The sequence below is a fragment of the Tremella mesenterica genome (genome assembly GCF_000271645.1).
Source record: "Tremella mesenterica DSM 1558 unplaced genomic scaffold TREMEscaffold_5, whole genome shotgun sequence".
Classification (NCBI taxonomy): Eukaryota; Fungi; Basidiomycota; class Tremellomycetes; order Tremellales; family Tremellaceae; genus Tremella; species Tremella mesenterica.
The window spans coordinates 1456267-1476272 of NW_006711229.1; the positions used below are offsets into that span (position 1 = coordinate 1456267).

The 20006-nt window shown below is 47.3% G+C and overlaps 5 protein-coding genes across 5 annotated transcripts; 3 read left to right on the forward strand and 2 right to left on the reverse strand.

The window, feature by feature from the left end:
- Nucleotides 1-190: 190 nt before the first annotated feature.
- On the forward strand, nucleotides 191-956 carry TREMEDRAFT_62538 (uncharacterized protein; the record flags this gene model as incomplete). The annotated part of the gene is made up of 5 exons (XM_007004693.1): nucleotides 191-317; nucleotides 376-537; nucleotides 582-657; nucleotides 693-746; nucleotides 818-956. 5 exons carry the CDS (start codon nucleotides 191-193, stop codon nucleotides 954-956), a joined length of 558 nt encoding a protein of 185 aa, XP_007004755.1.
- An 830-nt stretch (nucleotides 957-1786) lies between these two features.
- TREMEDRAFT_62539 (uncharacterized protein) lies at nucleotides 1787-7662 on the forward strand (the record flags this gene model as incomplete). The annotated part of the gene is made up of 12 exons (XM_007004694.1): nucleotides 1787-1938; nucleotides 2358-2843; nucleotides 3061-3417; nucleotides 3465-3537; nucleotides 3581-5118; nucleotides 5212-5524; nucleotides 5568-5627; nucleotides 5765-6067; nucleotides 6326-6343; nucleotides 6474-7034; nucleotides 7280-7394; nucleotides 7577-7662. 12 exons carry the CDS (start codon nucleotides 1787-1789, stop codon nucleotides 7660-7662), a joined length of 4062 nt encoding a protein of 1353 aa, XP_007004756.1.
- A 3258-nt stretch (nucleotides 7663-10920) lies between these two features.
- On the reverse strand, nucleotides 10921-12111 carry TREMEDRAFT_30370 (uncharacterized protein; the record flags this gene model as incomplete). The annotated part of the gene is made up of 5 exons (XM_007004353.1): nucleotides 10921-11136; nucleotides 11183-11398; nucleotides 11445-11736; nucleotides 11777-11989; nucleotides 12041-12111. 5 exons carry the CDS (start codon nucleotides 12109-12111, stop codon nucleotides 10921-10923), a joined length of 1008 nt encoding a protein of 335 aa, XP_007004415.1.
- Nucleotides 12112-13217: 1106 nt separating this feature from the next.
- Nucleotides 13218-15871, forward strand: TREMEDRAFT_62541 (uncharacterized protein; the record flags this gene model as incomplete). Its single annotated transcript, XM_007004695.1, has 6 exons — nucleotides 13218-14368; nucleotides 14407-14692; nucleotides 14806-14996; nucleotides 15044-15109; nucleotides 15166-15258; nucleotides 15550-15871. 6 exons carry the CDS (start codon nucleotides 13218-13220, stop codon nucleotides 15869-15871), a joined length of 2109 nt encoding a protein of 702 aa, XP_007004757.1.
- Nucleotides 15872-16099: 228 nt separating this feature from the next.
- TREMEDRAFT_71706 (uncharacterized protein) lies at nucleotides 16100-19763 on the reverse strand (the record flags this gene model as incomplete). Its single annotated transcript, XM_007004808.1, has 6 exons — nucleotides 16100-16841; nucleotides 17173-18319; nucleotides 18440-18650; nucleotides 18740-19102; nucleotides 19149-19619; nucleotides 19672-19763. The coding sequence occupies 6 exons, from the start codon at nucleotides 19761-19763 to the stop codon at nucleotides 16279-16281; spliced, it is 2847 nt and encodes a 948-aa protein (XP_007004870.1). The 3' UTR covers nucleotides 16100-16278.
- Between the last annotated feature and the right edge of the window lie 243 nt (nucleotides 19764-20006).

Here is a 20006-nt window from a genome sequence, read left to right on the forward strand (position 1 = left end):
AGTGAAAGCGGATGAAAGGTTGAGAGGGAAACGGGTGGAAGAGGAGGAGGGGGAGCGAAATTGTGATCGATCGGGATTATGACGTAGTATTTGTTATATTCCACTTTTGAACCTGGTTCATCAGGAAGGACATCCATCATCGGTAATGTGGAAATGACGGTCACGATCATCGCACCTACCTCCAGCCAATATGTTGTCGAGACTTCTATCCATACCTCTCAGTATCGGAGCTCTAATTGCTACCCCGTCACGCCTTTTGCTATCCACCACCACAAGAGCAGCTAGTGTCATGGCTCTTGACCCTACCCAATTGAATGGTGAGTCACCTCGTCCGTCTCTCACACGCCATCCTTTGAGACAGATACTCATTACCAGTCTTCCACGCACCTCTTCGACCCTTGACCACTGAGGTGGACTCCACCCATCCCGCTGGCTTCGCAAGAGACGGGTATTGCCGTGGTACTCCAGAAGATGACGGAAAGCATTTCATAGGTGCTGTCGTCACTCAGAACTTTCTCGATTACAGCAAGAGACGAGGTGAGCTGAGACGTCTTCCTCTAACGCCGACGGCTGATTGACAGGAAACGATTTGACCACTCCTCAGCCGGGGTTTCCAGGGTTGAAAGAAGGTTGTAAATGGTGTCTCTGCGTCGAACGGTGAGCTTGACATGTCGGATAATCTCTGACGTCAGTTGGAAACAGGCTTTGAGCGCAGCTGGGACACATGGTCGAAGCGTTGTACCCCTGTGAGTCTAAATGCCTCTTTCGATGATGAACAATAGTGTCCGACATATAACTGAGAAGGTCTGATTATAAGGGTCGATCTGAAAGCCACTGCGCTTGACGCTCTCCAGCATGTCTCCATGGAAGAACTGCAGAGGTTCGAATACCAACCGAAACCGACTCACCCATTTTCGTCCGGTTCCAACTCTAAACCCCCGTCCGACGAAATATAAACAATACTTGTTTAGCAGTACTGATAGCGGTTCGGGTGTAGCAAGAGTATAGGGGAGAGGGAAAGCATTTTGATTCATCCATGCATGTTCGTTTCTTGTCCACCCAACATGAAACTCCCCGCCCCACTGAGAGGAAACGGGGAGCGATTAACAGGTTGTTCTTTCTGCTTCCCACCGTCACACAGATCTGACCCTGTACGCTACAAGATGTAGCTCCCATGAGATCCTTGGCTGATGGGGAACAGACAAGGGGGGAGAAGGTGAGATGCATGGAAGAGACACACGCCCTTCGCTCGTATTCAAGGTAGGGGCGGAGTTTGGACGGCGTTAGAAGAGGATCCAGTGTGGCACATTTGCAGACGCCGACAAGGTTCCGAACAGTCATGTTGCGCAAGCGAGACAGAGCTTCACAAGTTGAGAACACTGACAACAGCAGAGGTGCAGAGCCTATAAAGGGTTTGCGGGAGCATGGGAGCAGAGAGATGGGGCCCGATACTGACAGTGTACAATGTACGTTGACTGGGCAGTGATAACTACATTGTAGAGCATACAAGTGCCGTTTTGACATCTGACGAACAATTGATGCTGATCAGCCGTAGTGTCAGTACCATCCTTTGGTTCTTCCTCGCCATCAAATTCTTCCCCTTCTTTCAACCGCATCCGGTCATTTCCTAACCCAAAGGTGTCCCCAAGGTCCTTTAACTATCTCCCACCGCATTCAGTAACTCCCAATCCTCATCTTCGAGATCTTTTTGTCTTCACCACGATCCCACATTCCACCTTTGTCCTCTTCTCCTCGACGACTGAACCCGCGACTGTGTAAACGAACAATGGCGGATAGACAAATGGATCAACTACAATACCTCTCCCAAGGTCTCGGTTCCGCATTCGAATACAATCCGATGATGTATCCCAATCCCCCGCGGGGAGGTGGTTTTGTTCAAGGTGGCAAGAATGGCGCAGGGTCTGTAGGGGAAATAGAGTGAGTTGAAGGTTCTTTTGTACCACGTTGCGACCTACCTTGCACGACTATACGACTGGATGGATTCGATTGACACACGTTTTGTACATGAGGCAAGAAGGGGTGAGGAGGACTGAGGGCTTGTGAGGGCGTGAACTACAATACGAAGATGGGGTTCTCCTGCCCCCAGAGATATCTTTTGATCTTCTCATTTTCCGTCTGTTTTTGATCCTTGTGCCTTTTTGCTTCTTGATGTACTGTCTTGATTCTCAAATCTGATTCTGTGATCTCCCCATCTTGTTCATTTCCCCTCATCTACTCATATCCCATCATCCATCTTTTCTTGGCTGAGTCTCTCTTTAATCTATTGCGACGCCCATATTGGTCATCATTCCTAGTCGTGGCTTCTACTTCATCTATGATTCTGATCTGACCCTCAGTCCTGCTCAGCTCAACGCACGGCTTCAAGCTCTCCGACTTCAAGCACAAGCTTCTGCAGAATCGCTTCAACAATCTCAACCTTCCGATCCCTCACCCACCTTACCTGACAAACATCATCCCACAGGTTACCAACCGATCCACGAGTTACTGCAACCTCTTGAATACCCATACAACAAATACCCTTCTGTGACCTCTCTAGGACCGGACGATAGCGTCTCCAGATTTCAGAAGATGTATAGACCTTCTCGGAAACCTGTCCCAGAATCATCTGGACAGTCTCTATCAGGTCGAAGGGGAGGTACGAATATCGATAGAGGAGATGAAGGGGTGGATTACGAGCCTGCGGAGCATGATCATCTGGATAGAGGAGAGACGGGAAGTTATGGAAGTCATGGTGGTGTGACTAGGGATTCACCTGGACCTGACGCTTTGGAGTTTGATCAAATTACTTTGAATCCCACCAGCGTATGGACAAGTGGGACATTGTGAGTCTTTCTTCCTTGCCACGACACGCGTAAAACCCATGTCTTGCCGAACCTCTCTCATTGAGGGTCAGTCGGAAGCCATGACATGGCCGCATGGCATAGGAATGAACCCTTTCATACACGACTCCACACTCCTTTCATATGCGCCGCCCACTCATATCGCTCAATCGCTCAGTCTTCTCCTTCGTCATACTCCAGGCTTCAAACTGACTGTCAGAGCGGGAAACATGTACACAATGCGAGATCGCCTTATCCAAACTGCTGAAGAGCGAGAACAAGCCAAGCACTCCGAACTGCATCGTCAACTAGATGAAACGGCCAAACTTGCCGGTGCTCTGGCCAAACTCGAAACGGCCGAACAGCAATTGCGTGGGTTACAGGCTACCCTCATCGCTGAACGAGTTGCTAGATCTCAAATCGAGCAAGAGGCAGAGACTAGTATGAATCACATGCACGATTGTAGTCGGGAATTAGGGGCTGCCGTTCGAGCACTCAGGAGGGCGAAAGAGGAGGGAAAGAGGACAGATGAGGAGAGAAGAAGAATGCAAAGAGCGTTCGATGAAACGGTGAATAGGTGAGACATCATCCTTCGCCCCAGTCATGTCAAGACTGATGATTTAGACTTCACATATATCATGAAGCTCTCGAAGTGCGTAAAGCTTCTGAGAAAGGTAGAGAAGAAGGAAGAAGCGCCGTAAGCTTCCGTGCTCACCTCGTCATAATTAGCTGATGGATAGGCTTTGGCCGAAATCGCACAGTGGTTATCCTCAGAACCACCAATTCCTGGCATGGCTCCACTACAGTCCATTCCTCCTGCTGTGTTGCACCAAACGCCGATGATGCAGCCTGCACAACAACTCTACCCCCAAGTCCAAGTTCATCATATGTACCAGCCACAACAGGTACAACCGCAATCTTACCAATCTCCACCAATGCAAGACACTCAACCTCAACAAGCACCGATGCAGATACCAATGACCAGTCCGCCTCAACAAAATCAGAGCTATGCGCCTCATCCAATCTCACCGACGTCACAGCTGCCTCAACAGAGCTTCGAACAGATGTTCCATGCCCAACAAGTCCAACAGGCATTACACTCTCAGCAAGCTCAGCAGGCTGAACAACTTCAACAGTCGCAATCACCGCAACAAGTACGACAGGGCTCACAAACCCCACAACCGATGACGTCTCAACAAAAAGGTCCCACACCACCGCCTATGATTTCCCAGCAGACCGGTCAGACACAAATGCCAATGATGCCACAACATACCGCTCAAACTCAACAGGATCGTGTACCAATGACAAATCAACACACGGGACAAGCCCAGATGCCGACGACGCAGCAACAATTCGGTCAGATTCCTCCTCCCCAGATGGCTTCACCGACCGGTCAGCCTCAAATGACGCAGAATGGTCATCCCCAGATGGCACAGTTGAATGGTCAAGCTCAAATGCCGCAATTCGTCAACGGAATGATGCCCCTCAACCAACAGGCTCAGACTCAGCAACACCCCCAGATGTTAGCAGTCCCAATGGCTATCGAGCTCGTTCCAGCCGTACAAACCTTCCAACCGGTTATGATGTCCACTAACCCGGCTATGATTCCTCTTCCCATGACGACCCAAACTACCTACACAGCACTTCCTCAACCCTCTCGACCTCCCACTGTCGGTCATCGAACACCACATCAACCTCCTCTCCAGATGCCTCAGGCTCAGTCGACATATACCACTCCTGTACGTACACAACCACCCGCTTCAGTACGAAGTAAATCCCAACGTGCACCACCGGCAGTAGCTTCAAACACTCTCTCCGTTCCCCGCGTGGAGTCGGTTTCTCGACCAGGAGCGGCTGAATCTTACTTAGAGAAAATGGAACAGGATTCAATGGTACAGTCCCTCTTACGAAATGCACCCTCAAGGACAATTCATACGGATAGATTCCCTTCTGACGATTCGGACCATTTCAGAAGTAGCAGTGAAAAACCTTTACCTGATCCTATGGCTAGAGTTCCTCCTCCTCCGTCAAATCGACACGCACCTTCCGTCACTCCCGGTAGAGGTCCAGGTAAATCGAAGGCTCCCTCAGTCAATAGTCGAGTGCCAGGGAGGAGATACAGTTTGATAGAAGGTTTACATGCCCATGCGCACAGTCAACCTCAGACGGTAGATGGTGATAGATATCCAATGTTCGCAAAAGGTGCAGGGACAAGTGTGGGACCTTCTAGACATCCTTCGGCTGAATCATTAGATCCTGTCAATGTACCTCTTCCTGCGTGAGTGATTGCCTTTTTTCCCCTTTAGCCACTTGTCACTCATGCGACCTCACGGACAGTATCCCTCGAAAAGTGCCCTGCTGATGAAAGTAGGTCCGCGATGCAAACTCCTGCAACACAATATAGGAACGACTATCATACCGGTCCCAATCATCGAAATCACGGACCACCATCTCATGTCCCCTCACAATCGGGTCACTCAAGAACCCGTTCTAGAGTTGCAGGTGCATTGAGGAGTGATGAAGAATTAGGACCGGAAATGATGAGTCCGCCAGAGAGTCAAGTGCCTCAATCGCAATACACCCATCATACGCAACAAACTCAGCAGAATCAACAGTTCCAGCAGAACCAGCATGGGCAGCCGTTCCCTCACCATCCGCAAGGTCAGATGCAAAGGAATACTATGGTCAGTATTTGAGCTTTCAAGATCGGATCGAGCTGAGTCGTAGCATCCTCAAGGAAGAAGAAATTATGCTCCTTCCATGCCACCGTCCCGACCTAGACCTCAGGTGAGTTATCGATGTTCCAATTCCCATCTCCATCGTGGTACACTCATCCCGCATGCCCCCTGATCTGCCACATTTGTACAAGCGTCGTCCTCTTTTCTCGGCAATTGTGATGTGTATCGGACTGATCTAATCATCAGGTTGTTCTGCCCCAACGACTCGGTGCTCCTGGTGGGAAAGCAGCCTCCGACCACCCACACGCCGGATATCGTCGACCAGACTTAGGAGCGATGTACGGTCGTGATCTCGCTGCGAGACTCACTGACCAGCTTCCTGAGCCTAAAAATGCGTATGAAGTGCCAAACTCTCATCCGATGTATGTACCTCCTGGTATGGCTCCGGCGGCGGTGGGAGGAGGTGTGGAGGATGTTCAAGGACCTAGACATAGTGCGTTAGGATTGGAAGGAATAGAGAGTCGGGCTCAAAGTGTCAAAGCTCCTACTGTGAGTCATGTTTCCCCTTTGACGGCTTGTTTTCCATCTCGCAATCCCCTTAGCCCCTCTGCACCAACTCGTATTGAGCAGAATAAGAATGATTCTAGCAACTTTCTTCCATTTCCAGTCATTTAAACCTGCTCAACGTATCATCGTTCATCTTGCCCTTCCTAATGAGAACGGTCTTTAGTAATGTCGGTTCATCATAGACTAGTAAAAAGAGTTCCATTTGATTCGATGAGTGAAAACCATCTCTGACTTCACTAGATCAACATTCAACCTCCCGTGCGTCGTAGATTTTCATTCTTCAAATGATCCAATGAATGAAATATCAACTTTCAAATTCCTGACAAAAATATCCAGAATAAAAAAAACTCTTTTCAAGCCTTTGCAAGAGTATCAAGCTCACTCTCAGTCAAACTCCGTTTCACAATTAGCCACAGCACGTACGGCTCCTATGTCTTTACCTTCCAAACCACATGATCAATCCCGAGCTCCGACCGAAAGGTCTCAAAATCAAGGAGGGGCTGCTCAATCTTACTTTTCACAAAACGTTCAACCGCACGAAATACCACTTCCAATTTCTAGAGCACCCACACAACCTTCCAGACCAGGTACCTCTCAAGAACAATTCAGATCAATTTCAAAACCACCTACTTCTCAAGGGAATTTTCAAAATGGGATGAGACAATTACAACCACATGAATATCCCTTACCACCATCAAAAGCACCAACACAAGCGGCTTCTCGTCCTCCTACCTCTCAAGGGAATCATGGTAGAAGATTCGAACCACATGAAGTACCTTTACCTCGAAGTAGAGCTGCAACGAATTATACAGGGGTTTCACCACCTGAATCTGGGGTATCTCCTGAGGAAGCCAGAGGGATGAGTATGGGTGGGAATACTTTAGATCATGCTGTTGGAAAACCTTTACCGGATAGTAGACCGACTACTTATTTTGGGACGGGAGTTATGGTTAGTTTTCCCCTCATCTTTGAAATATATACGTACCACTTGGAACATTTCTGTCACCCTCTCTCGAGTTCACATACCATATCTACCCTCCCAAGTTTCACTTCTGTCTGCTGATTTGGATGCTATGTTATCTGTTCACTACGTTCCCCCTCCGGACGATGATCCTTTTGTCCAGAGTGTTTCGAAGAGGTATATGCATTAGAGAAGAAGTTTGATTTGAAAGTCAGTACAAAGCTGACCCAAAGGATTTAGTTAGTCCAACCGGTACTGCGAAATCAAAAGGCAATATCAGAAGGAAACCTGTTCCTGAACCTTTCTCCAGAGCGTCTTCGAGAGCTGCTACACGTGCTCGGCAATCGAGTGAGTGATCTCATCATCAATTTCATCTCTACCACCAACCCATGTTCCTCATATTTCCCTTCTCAGTTAGGGTAAGTCCAAAAGGTCCAAGATGACCAGGTTTGAGATACCCGGGGACCGAGCGATGGAAAGTAACATGGAGACATAAGAGTAGAAAACAGGATATGAAGTTAACACAATAGCCCACGCGCCGACATTAGCGACGATAGAAGATATGACAGAAGAATCCGGTGCTGAGGGACGGTCTCGTGTTTCACGTGTTCAATAAACAATGATCATTGAAAGAATTTGTCAGTCTTGAGTTAGGTAGATGCATCTTGATTTTTGTTTCTTGTGTTTATATTTCTACATACAAGCTATTTTCTATTTACTCCTCCCTTACGAAACCTAGGTACATGAACGATTGTGACTGGATAGTAGATCGTTGTCGATTTAGAGATGGTGAATTTAGTACCATATGAGTACATGTTGTATTATACTTTTTTTATTCGACGTCATCCCTTCATTTTGAAGTATCTAGTGAAATTTAAATCTTCCAATATCAGATGATATAGTCATATTTGGAGCTGATGTGTGTTCTCCAAAGAAGGCTTGAAAGGGTTTGAGGAAAGGGGAAGATACGTGGCGTAAAGAGGATCTTGATGAATGATAGATGTCAATCAGGTCTGACCATGTGTAGACCACATGTCTAAACCAATCATCATATGTGCTTCTTCTGGCGTTAAGGGAGCTCCGGGTGAACCGGGAAATTTCGAAATTTGAGTAGGATGAGGAGAATTGAGACCTGCTTCTAGGCTGATACATTAGTCATTGATCCCATCCCCCTCACGCTCTTTTGTCTCCTCTCGCCTTTCTCATTGAGTAGGTGATTGGTAGATGTGAAATTGGCGATCATTCACCAAGGCAGATTGGAGATGATGATGATAGAAATGGTGAGATGAAGTCATGTAAGGTAGGTCAATTGTCTGGTGAAATGATTTGAGAAAGGGAAGAATGTATGAGATATAAGGGGTGGCTACGGAGAGGGAGAGAGGGAGGGAAGGAATTTAAGATAAAAATCAAACTTACCGCCATTCAGCTCTTATCCTAGCGTACACAGCTCTAAAAGCACTCAAAGCTCCTTTTTCTTGTACCATAGTCATGCTCGTTCTTGGAAATGTACTCCCGGGACTAGGAGGTGGTTTTCGGATCGTGGATGGACGTGGGGAGTCTGATTTGGGAAAATCATCTTTCCAATTGGCATGAGGTAAGAATTCTATTCTGAAACGAACTGCTTTGGGAATATTTATTCCTGAGATGTCTGTGAGTTAGATTGACTCTCTTCATATTTCTCACACGGCTTTATCCTTGGGAGGAGACAGTGAAGACAGATACTTTGAAGGAAAGCTCCCGGAAGCTACCTTGGAGTATCTGTTCATGGAGCGGGAAACGCGGTAGAAGATATCGGAAGACAGTGTTGGAAAGAGAAAGATGAGAGTCTGATTGATTGAGAAGACGAATCAACTCACCTCTAATCTCATCCACACGACATTTCAAAACGCCCCATCCATCCGCATCTTCAACTACCACAGCCGCTCCGAAACTGTCCAACAACTTCTTACATTCCGCTCTTGTAGTTTTACAGTCTGCAGCACAAAGAAGAGTGTAGGTCTGAGAGTCAGCTCCCGACTGGAAACTCAGCTTCTGTCCTTTTGATTCTTGTTGCACGATCTAGACAAATCGTGCCAAGTGAAGAACGATATGAGAGGTATGAAGATCACGACAGGGAAAGAAGCGAGGCAGCATATACTACTGTTGTGGGAAACGGACTCACGGCTGGTTTCCAGCTGAACAAATTCGAAAACCAAGATCCCTTCATAGCGTCCGATGGCATACCCACCATGAGAGGTGATCCAGGGAGAGTATTAGGAGTTGCGAGATAAGGTGAATTGCCAGGAGATAAGAGCGAGTTGGTCATTTTTGGCATTGCGTCCGTCAAGTCCAAAGGTGCAGCTGTTCGTTAGCGCCTAACCGCTCTCTCAGTCTTAAAGACGTCAATGTAGGTTTAAGACACATGAAGAAGTAGGTGCAGCGTGTAGGAGAGTGAAACTCACGTCTGGACTTTCGTTTCTCCGTCGTACTAGCCTTCCTACCCAATTTCTCCGTCGTTTTCTTGGGCGACATTCGATTTCCCTTGCCTTGACTCATCTCATACTGAGATTTTGGGGGTGGGCCGGGAGTAGCCGAGACGATGTTGGCCCTCAAACTGGCATCACCAAAGTAAGATCTCCTTCTACTACTCTCGGGTCGTTCTTGTTTCGGTACTTGCTCAGTGTACGTACGCAAAGGCATCGGACGACCTCCGGCTGGAGATATTGTGGCAGGTTGCGAGCCTGGTAATTTAGGCGCAGCTTGTGCTGATCCTGAAGTCTTACGAACGGGTTGGACTTGTGTGAGTGGAACACTCTTTGACAAATCTTGTGACTGTGCCGGAGATGTCGGTGTTGTGGCTACACGAGCAGGAGCAACAGGTGAAAGGGAGTTAGGACTATCTGCCATTCGTGACTCTGCTACAGGAGACGGTGATGGAGATGGAGACGGCGTCAAAGTTATCGAAGGAGAGCCTGAAACGGAGATGATGGAAGACCTCGGACTTGTAGATCCGATGAGCATAAGTTGATCCGCAATATCTTGGAAGAACTTTTGAAGGGCCACATCTTGAACTTGAGGGACTGCAATTTTCTCCCCCACTCCAAGTTGACCAAGTTTGACCATGGCAGCTTCTAGTTTTTGAACATTCTTCATTCCTGCAGACATTGGCGACGGGGTGGGAGGTGGCATATTGACACCCAATCCCAAACCATTCGTCGTGTCCCCTTGTGGTGTGGCGCGCTGAACAGTAATTTTCGGATGACGAGGATCTGCGGGTTGGACGGTTGAAGGTGCTGGTGGTTGTACACCTCGAATGGTACCTCTCGGACTGACGGGTGCTAAACGTGGTGGTCTGGGTCCTGCAGGAGCCGTCGCACCAGTACGTGGAGTCTCTGGTGCGGGAGGTGCTGCTCGAGTTGGTTTGGGATGCTTACCGACTTTTGTTCTTTCTGCGTCCGCGGTTCGTTTCGATTTGACTCCATGTGTCGGACCAGGAGTATGAGCGTGGGGACGGGGGTTCACATCGGCTTTGGGAGCAGAGACGGATGTCTGTCGTTCTGCTACAGCGAGAGGTTTGGTTACGAATTCAGATGATGGAGTAGAGTATTGAGAGCCATAGACAGCGTTATAATGAGCCTGGATATATTCGAGGACGTGCCTAGGAATTCCAGCAATCCCATCGTCATCGCTACCGTCTTTGGAACGAGAGAGTAAGCCTTCAAATCCACGGATGTCCACTTGTCGCATATCAGGATTCGAATTACAGGCGTTATCCTCGGGATTGTAATTCTCCAATCGCCGTTCCCGATATTGCATCAATAACCAGTAGAACGACTTTTCCCAAGTTTTCCTGAGGGTCAATGAGGAACTTGAGTGAAGCATGACATCAAGGGACTCACCCGGGGGTCAAAAGACTGTGAAGGAGTCTGATAGCTGGAGTATGTTTGAACAACGCCTGTAAATTTTGCACAATGTCTTTGTCAAGGTTGTGGATACTGCGAATGCCCATGTCAATCCTGTCCAACCGAGGGGGTTCTACGGCCCGCAAGTGACGTCCAGAGCCGGTAGCCACTCGTCTTCGACAAAAGGGATGATTGATGATATCTCTCATCTGACCGATTAGCAATCAAACAAACTGATACACAAAAACGACTCACCGAGATACGTCTCTCGGGTTCTGTGACCAACATTCGCACAATGAGGTTCTTCGCGTCGGATACCATGTCCTCTGGGAGGGAATATCGGCCGTTCTTGACTTTCCCAAGTAAGATTCGGATGTTTTCGTCATCAAAGGGCAGGCGACCAGTGAGTAGAGCGAAGAGAATGATACCGCATGACCAGATGTCAGATGCGGCTCCGTGATATTGATGTCCCTGATCCTCCGTTAGCTACCGCATTGAACCAGATGTTGCAACTTACAGAGACGATTTCCGGGCTGGCATAATGAGGACTCCCGCAACTGGTTTCCAACATCTTGCCTTTGTACTCCAACGCAGCCATCCCGAAATCGGCAATCTTGACATTCCTATTCGCATCCAGGAGGATGTTCTCTGGCTTGAGATCACGATGACAGATGTTGAATCTGTGACAGTAGTCGACGGCGGAGATGATTTGTTGAAAGTAATGTGAAGCTTCGTCAGGATGTAGACGACCTTTTGATACGAGATAATCGAACAACTCTCCACCTTCTACATATTCTAGAATCAAAAATCTGCCGTCAGTCTACATATTCCAACAAGGAGACAACCCACAGCTCTTTCGAGGTTTCCCACACATCGTATAATCCCATGACATTGGGGTGTTCTAATAATTTCATGATGACAATTTCCCTCTCAATACCCAGTACAGGTTGATCGGTAGCTGTACTTGACATCTCAGGCTGACCTTTCGAAGTGACCTTCGTCTTTTGTATGATTTTGACTGCTGCGTAAACCCCTGTCCGTTGATGTTTTGCGATTTTAACTCTTCCTGTCCTACATCAGCTCTGATACCAGGATCACATGGTCGGAACAGACGTACCACAAGCTCCCTTTCCAATGGTTCTCCCTATGTTCCATGGTCCTATCACCTTGGGATCCCCCGGCATATCCGCGGCTACCTTACCTCCTGTGGCGGCAGCTTCTTTCTCGAAACGTGTCGGACCTCGGCGATGATACCTGACCTTGGGTGGGGAAGGGGGGTTATCAGGCTCTTCCGGCTGGGAGCTTGAGCCATGGCGATTTTTGTGATTAGGGTGGTCATAAGTAATATAGGCACTGTGGTTATGTTGTCTAGGAGGAGGTTTATGAAAGGAAGTGGGGAAAGGAATGGGATAAGGAAGGGGTGCACCGTTGTGTTGTACACGAACCGGTGGCATGGTTGGGAATTCGATCCGTTTTTATTTGAGGTGCAGTGTGAGCACTGACTAGTGTATGGTAGCCTCTATATCTCTTCGAATCTTGTCGCTATGGAGGAGGTGGAGTACAAAAGGTGAAACGGGAAAAAAAGGTTGGAGAGACCGAAACGAAATGGAAGGGAAGTATGATACGCATGATGGACGAGAGCAAGGTTTATATGTCAACTAGTCGGTTGGTGGTGAAATTGGAATGAGAAGAGAGCGATGAAGATGCAAGAGGTAAGTTGGTCGGTCAGGGATGAGTATACGAGTTTGGACAACGTCATCTGGGGTCAAACAGCCGTCCTCGGAATATGACAACATGATCGGAAGGGGTAAATTTGAGGTCGAGTCGGTTGACAATGGATCTCTAAGCTTGTGAATATTGGTCAATAATCAGTGAGCTTGTATGGAGAGAGGTAGCGATCCAGACATGGTCGCCAGGGGATTGAACGGGCAGTTTGGAGAAGAGTAAGTCGATGACTGGTGGGGGAAGTGACCCTTCTGGAGGACAGGCCTAAACGACCGACAGTGATCTCTGTGAGGGAGTCAGCATTTAGCTCTGACTCCAGGGCAGTCATATGATCAGATGACTAGATGGCGCAAAGTCAAATTAGTAGATGAAGAGGAAGAGAGAGAAAAGATGAAAAAGTAAGGGTAAAATTTGTGGTGTTCCGTAGGTGTTGGTTTCGTGACATCTAATCATTTCAACTTTCACTTGTCATCCTGCACCATACTTTATAGCATAAACTCACCACTTATCGTGCTTTCACCATAGCCCATAGGTCATTCGAAACTCCCTGTTCCACTCCCTAGTCATGTCCGACGATTTTCTCTCCACTCTCGTCATGTCCGACGATTATGACACTCCACAAGTGCCCATTCCCTCCATCGACTATATCCCTGAGTCTGAACGTCCCTCACAACCAGCTCTCTTCGCCACCATGTCTTCCTCTTCCACTTTGTTGGAACAATCGTCGTCCGCTACTCCTCCAGCCGAGCACGAGACCGTCCCAACGGGATTCTATACTCAGCACTTTATCGCGCTACAAGGCCAAATAGACCTTTTACAAGAATCTCAACATGCTCTCGAGATGTCTGCCACAGAGCAACGACGTAGTTTGGAAGATATGGCTCTGAGCCTCGAAGAGATCGCCAGTGATATGGTAAAGATACATAACCAATCAAATCAGGATGTCCAGCATACCGACGCACAAGATGCTCTGCGAGCCTTGGACGATCGCCTTGCCCGCATGGAGGACCGACAAAAGCAGGTGGATGAGCTGGCGACTCAGCGGGCTGACGTGACCGACAAAATCTTGAAACATCTAACGGAAGGTCTGGGGAGTGTATATGGGAGGATAGAAACTTCAGAGAGGGTACATGCAGAAGGTATCAAGTCTGTTAACCAAAGGCTCGAATCCATCGTTTCTAGACTCGACTGTTTAGATCGTACGTCCCCTTCTGAGTCTTTCGCCTCGCCAACGGTCGATCCACCCCCACCGGTTTCGAAAATGACTTACTGGCACCAACGGGAGAAGGAACCGAGCTCCATAGCTTCCTCGTCTAGAAGTATAGCCAGGCCGCCTCCTCGCCAACAAGGAGCAGCGACGAATAGGACCACTATCACCCCATCTCCACTGAGTCGGACCACACAGGTCCATCGTGACGAGATCGTCGCTGCTTTGTCCGCCGTATCCACCCCTGAAGCTGAGATAGCGACCAACGATCAACACGAAGCGGGTGATTGGGCCGTTGATCATAGCGGACATCTGGACATGGATATGACGCAGGATCCGATAGTACATTCCTCTGTCCCACCACCATCCACAGGCCAGGATGTGTTTCGACATCACGATACGGAAGAGAGCGGTACAGATGATATCAGAACGAAAATTGGACTAGATATTGGTGGGGTAGAAGACGGAGGAATGGACGATGTTGAAGAGATGATGAGGATTGCGTCACGGTAAGTCCTCAGTCCACTTTGACCGGCTGACTCGGAAGATCCCCAGAAGGGACCCCATCGGGAGACACACCAGAAACCGTCAGACGACGATCGTTCCGACCACGACGTCGCCCGGTGAATTATCACAGCCATCCTCTTGACGGAAAGAAGCTGTTTGTCTCTTCTCCCAAGAAGAAGAAAGGCAAGAGGGAGCCTGGGCATCGATTGAGATCTTTTAAAGGGAGAGTGTGGCTAAATAATAAATGTTTGAGCGCTAGTGATGGGGAAAAGAGAGGAGAAGGTGTATGGCCGACTAAAAGTGAGAATACGGTCAAGGGGAAGATGGTAAGTCCACTCCTATCTCTTGACTTCACGCCCAGATTCCACACCAGGAGCGTAGCGCTCAATGTCCAAATTCCCACAACCAACAGACTCCGGACGATGTGCTAACTTATCAGCAAGAAGTAATCTGCGACGCTTGTAAAGGTCGAGTTCATTGGGCGTGTGCGGGACTACAACCAGAAGATGACATGTCGGAAAGAACCTGGGATTGTCCTGATTGCGAACTAGCAATAAAAAAGGGAACTTCGAGAAGAGAGATAGAAGTTGCCCCTCAGGATCAATGTATCCGATTCAACTGTATCCTCAGGTATGTCGCGGTGGAAATCCCATGGTAGTGCACTGCTCATGAAATAGAGACAAAAAAGCCACAGTCAGAGAAGACGATGACGATAAACAGTACGTCGTTGAAAAGATCATTGGGTGAGTGTAAAATTCCCACGAGATATGACAGGTAAAAATACTGAAAACTTAAAAAGACGGAAAGCGATAGCGAGGAATCAAGAGGATCAAAGTAGGATCTTCAAATATCTAGTTCTATGGTCGGATTGGCCTATCACCGCTTCTACATGGTATGTGAAAGTTTTTGTTGACCACCGTCTTCGTATTCCCCACGTCAGCCATCGCACGACGTCTCTCTGTCTCTCTGTCTCTCTGGCTTCTATTTGCCGTCTTTCGCTCTCCGTGCGCATGAAGGAATGAACGCATGAACATATACGAGATTCATAGAATGATCAAAAGATATACTCGCTCTCGTTCGCCTTTTTCAATGGAGCGTATGCGCTCGCTCGCGATCGCTCCCTCTCTCTCGGGCGAAAGTCGAAAAGGAGAAAAAGGGATAAAGACTATCGCTGATGATATAGGGAACATCAAGATCCTGATTTCCCAAGAACGAACCCTCATGTTCGTCAATTCATGGAAGAAGCGATATCGCTTGAAATACCTCTAAGACCAGCAGTGGCCTTGCTTCCAGAAGCTACAAAATATTGGGACCAAAGGGGAGATGAGAAGAAGAGAAATAGAGAGGAAGGTGAAGATGATGAAGATGAGAAACCTAGTCAAAGAATGAGAAGAGGGACAACTACGACTACGACGACAACTACTACGACTACTACCAATACGAATCAAGCTTCTTCGAGTAGTAGAGCTGAAGGTGAACCTTCTGTTCCTAGATCTGAGGTGTAGAATATACTTGATGGTATATTATAGAAATAGATGTTTGGGATCATTAGGTTATTCACGAGTGAGATGGACGATGGACGGTTATACGCTATGAAGGTGGAACAGTTGGACAGTTGAAAGGTGAAGGTTCATGGTAGAATCATAAGGGACGGATCATCGACAATGTAGAACATCTGGAGAAACGGGAAACGGGAAACGATTTGGTATAGATCTAATGATTCATGTGAGATAATTGTTTAAACGATGCATACACATGTCCCCTCTCCTTCCCTTTCAAAATTCAAGTCCGCCATTTGTCCTCCCTATGCCTGTTGAGAAAACTAACGAAGACAGGAAAAGGAAATAACAAATGACCAGGAAAGAGAAACGAAGAGGATCAGACAGAAAGAGAGAAAAGAAAAGAAAAGAATTCATCTTCTCTTTTTCCCAGCTTTTTTAATCCTCTTCTCAGCTCTAACCTCTTTCCTCATTCTAGAATCTACAATCTTATATTTCCCTTTAACACCTTTAGGTCTACCTTTAATACCTTTGTTCGAACCTTTAGCAACCACGATTTTCTTTTCTTTCTTTTTATCTTTCCCTTTTGCACGATTTAACAATTTACCAACTTGTTTAGCTTTTTCATTTTCGTTTAAATCATCAGTATCCATAACTCCATCCGCTTTCTTTTTAGCTTTTTCTAATCTAGCAATAGCACGATATTTTTTCCTAGCTTTTGCTTCTGCTACTTTTTTTATAGGTCTAGCGTCTAAAGCTCTTTGACGTTCACGTAATACCGATACAGCTTCTTTTGTTATTGGGATATTAGGACGATAATGTTTTGCTTCATCATCTAAGAACCAATTTGGGAGTGAATCTTTGTTCAAGTTTGAATGACGATTGAACCCGTCGTCGATTAATGAAGATAGTGTTTGTTGACGGTTTATTAGACGTGTGGCTAGGGTTATAGCTTCGGCTGAGAGAAGACCTTTGTCTAGATGTTATCAGCACGAGGTTGTTATGTATATCTTTGTGTGTGTGAGTGTGTGTGTTTACTTTGCAGCTATGTTTTCTGAAAAGAATCAAGTAGAGATCTAAAAGGAGCAGGGATGGGAGAGATGTGACACGAGATGGATGGTAAGGATGATGTCGTGGGAAGGAGACATTTGGCGATGAATGTTGGAGGGTGAGTGGTAGAGTGAACATTAAGGTGACATAATCGCAAAGTGAATGCCATGAAGAACACTTGGACAAGTACGAAGGGGATTCCGGTCACAAAAGCGAGTGATGAGATTCGATGAGAATAAAAAATTATCACCACTCACCTTTGATAACCTTCTGTTTCACCTCATCCTGATCCACATCATCAACATCCCAAGCTTGACCGTCGTCTTTATCCTGAGGAACGATCTCAAAATCGTCCTCCTCCTCTTCTTCTTCCTGTTCCTCACCGTCCTGCTCATCACTGACGGAAGCCATCTCCACATCACTTCCTTCCTCATCTCCAGCACTTGACAACTCCTCAGACATTTCCTCATCCTCTTCTTCATTCCCATCTCCTTCCAAGTCCATCTCTTGTTCATCGATCGATCCCTCAGCAGATACCTCCCCCTCATCATCGCCATCCAAAGCAGCAAGATCCCCAACGTCTTTAAACACCGACTGTGTGAACCATAACTGAGCTTGTCGACTCATCTGTGCTTTCTCCTCTTTCTCCCTCAAAGAAGTCACCAAACCTTGATTCTTCTGAACCGTCTTTTGTCCTGTATCAAACCTCACTGCCTTCCGCTTTTTCTCGTGTGTCTGAATTCCAGACATCTTCTCTTCATCTGACGAATCATCCGAATCAACATCGTATTTTTCTTTTCTCGCCGTAACCACATCCCATCCTCCCTCTTCACTTTCCTCTCCATCCCCCTCTCCTGATTCATCCGCATCTCCCCTTCTGGGAACACGTACCATCCCACCTTTGTAACTCTTATCGATCTCATCATCACTTTCCGCATCACTTCCTTCTTTGATACCATGCCAAGCGGCGAAGTTTTTATCTCTCAAACGAGCCTGTTTGACTTTCCACCTAGCATCCCGTTCTTTCATCCTTTCTTGATATTCGTCATACATCCCGTCCAATTCGCCCTCCAGAGCCTCGGTCCGACGTTCACGTTCTTCGTCAGAAGATAGCACTTCGGCATCTTCTTCCTCATTTTCAGACTCCGAATCTGAAGATGACATCCCGTCGGCATCTTTCAAAGTCTCACCCAGAGTGGATTTCCGACCTCTCCGAGACAACTCCTTTTCACCCTCACCAAGATCGAAAACTTGTTCACCGCCAAGAGTAGGATCGTCAAAGTCGAGATCGGTAGGAACGGTCATGTGGAGTTGATGTTTGAGGAGTTCTTTCGCTTTCTTCTCATTTGCACGTTTCTTTTCTCTCTTGGTTTGAGAAAGTTTGCTTTCGCGGAGTCTTTCCAGCTGATCGTCAGTTTCAGGTAAACAATCAATCGCAGCAGACTCAGTCCAGATAGACCCATCATGATGGACAAGAGAAAATATGAGATGTTGGATCAAGGTATGACGAGACTATGGACCCACTTCAGCAGAGATTTGTTCTTCCTCATCCATGGGTTGAATATTTACCTCCTCTGTGAGGTCTTTAGTCGCATCTGCCTTGACGTCCAACCCCGTTTGCAGTCGAATGGCCGTACGCCATTTCATGAGTAGCTTGAAATCTCCTTTTCCCAACACTTTGAGATCGGCGAAGTTGGCTAGAACATCCGGGGTGGTATGTCGAGATTTAAGCCATCTGAAAATAAGCACGCAAGTCAGACAAAGACACAGAGTCAAGTAGTGGAAGAAATAGAAAGGTGATGGAGAATAACAAGTCCGACATACCCTTTTTCCTCTTCAGTAACAAATTCGATTTGATTCATGCTACCAAGTAGCGCCACAGGATCCGCTCCCTTGACAAAATCCCCCACTGTTGTCTTGTGGAACAAAGTATAATCTCCTTCCGCGTAACCATCCCTATGTCTCCTGTTCTTCTCCGGCATGAAAACATTCGCATGAGCTTGGTTGTTGACCGCGGGTTTTGACGATGACGCCGCTGTCGTTGATCCTTCACCTGTAGACTGGGTGATAGAAGTTGGCAGAGCCGCGACGTCTTTGAAGACATGCTTTGGATCCAAGAATTTGGGATCGATATGCTTTGGAGCGATGAAGCCTTGACACACGACGAAGATCTCTGCGGAAACGTTTCTTTTTAGATCAGCTGTATCCCGAGATCAAAGATCAGGTAGCTAACCTTGATGAGGGAGGTTTAGTAGCTTCCACACTGTCAAATAACTGTCCAAAGACCCATAAGAGGGAATTATAATCTTGACTCCTAAACACCTTGGTAACGAAATTTCCACCCTTGACTAAGAACTCAGTGGCAAGTTTCAAACTCTGCAACACCAATTCGTTCTGCGTGAAAGCGTCTTGAACCCAAGCACTACCTACGTTCGGAGCACCATCATGCAGAACCAAATCGGCTTTCCAATCGTGCATATGCGACCGGAGGAGGTTGCGACATTGAGGGGTCGTGATATCGGATACGAAGGTAGTGACGTGGGGTAGGGCTCTGATGGGATGAAGATCAACACCGATGATGAGAGACCCTTTCGGCATGTACTTTTCAGCTACTTGTAACCAACCTCCTGGTGCTGCACATAGATCGATGGTACATTTGGATTTTGCGAGGAGGTCGTATTTGCGGTTGAGATGGATGAGCTTGCTGGGAAGGTCAGCGTGGATTAAGATGGAGGATGATACAGTAGGACACTTACAATGCTGAACGAGCACGATAACCTTGCTCCTTCGCAAGCTTGTAGAACTTGTCTAGACGACCTTTACCTGTCTTTTTGTCATGCTTTCCCATCTTGCCGTCGTTGAGAAAAGTTTAAAACCAGAGAGGGTTGGGAGGGGCAAGAACTTTTTCCATGGGACCCGAGTTACGTAAGCAAGTGATGGAGGCTGCAAGGAAAATCAAAACTGAACCAACTGACGCTGCACCCGCGCTCGGACCTCTCTTCCCTTCTGCAGTAGCCATCATTCCCCTGCACTCTGCCCCCCTTTCCACTTTGCTCACCATTGCCACCACCAAGGACACATCTATGTCTTT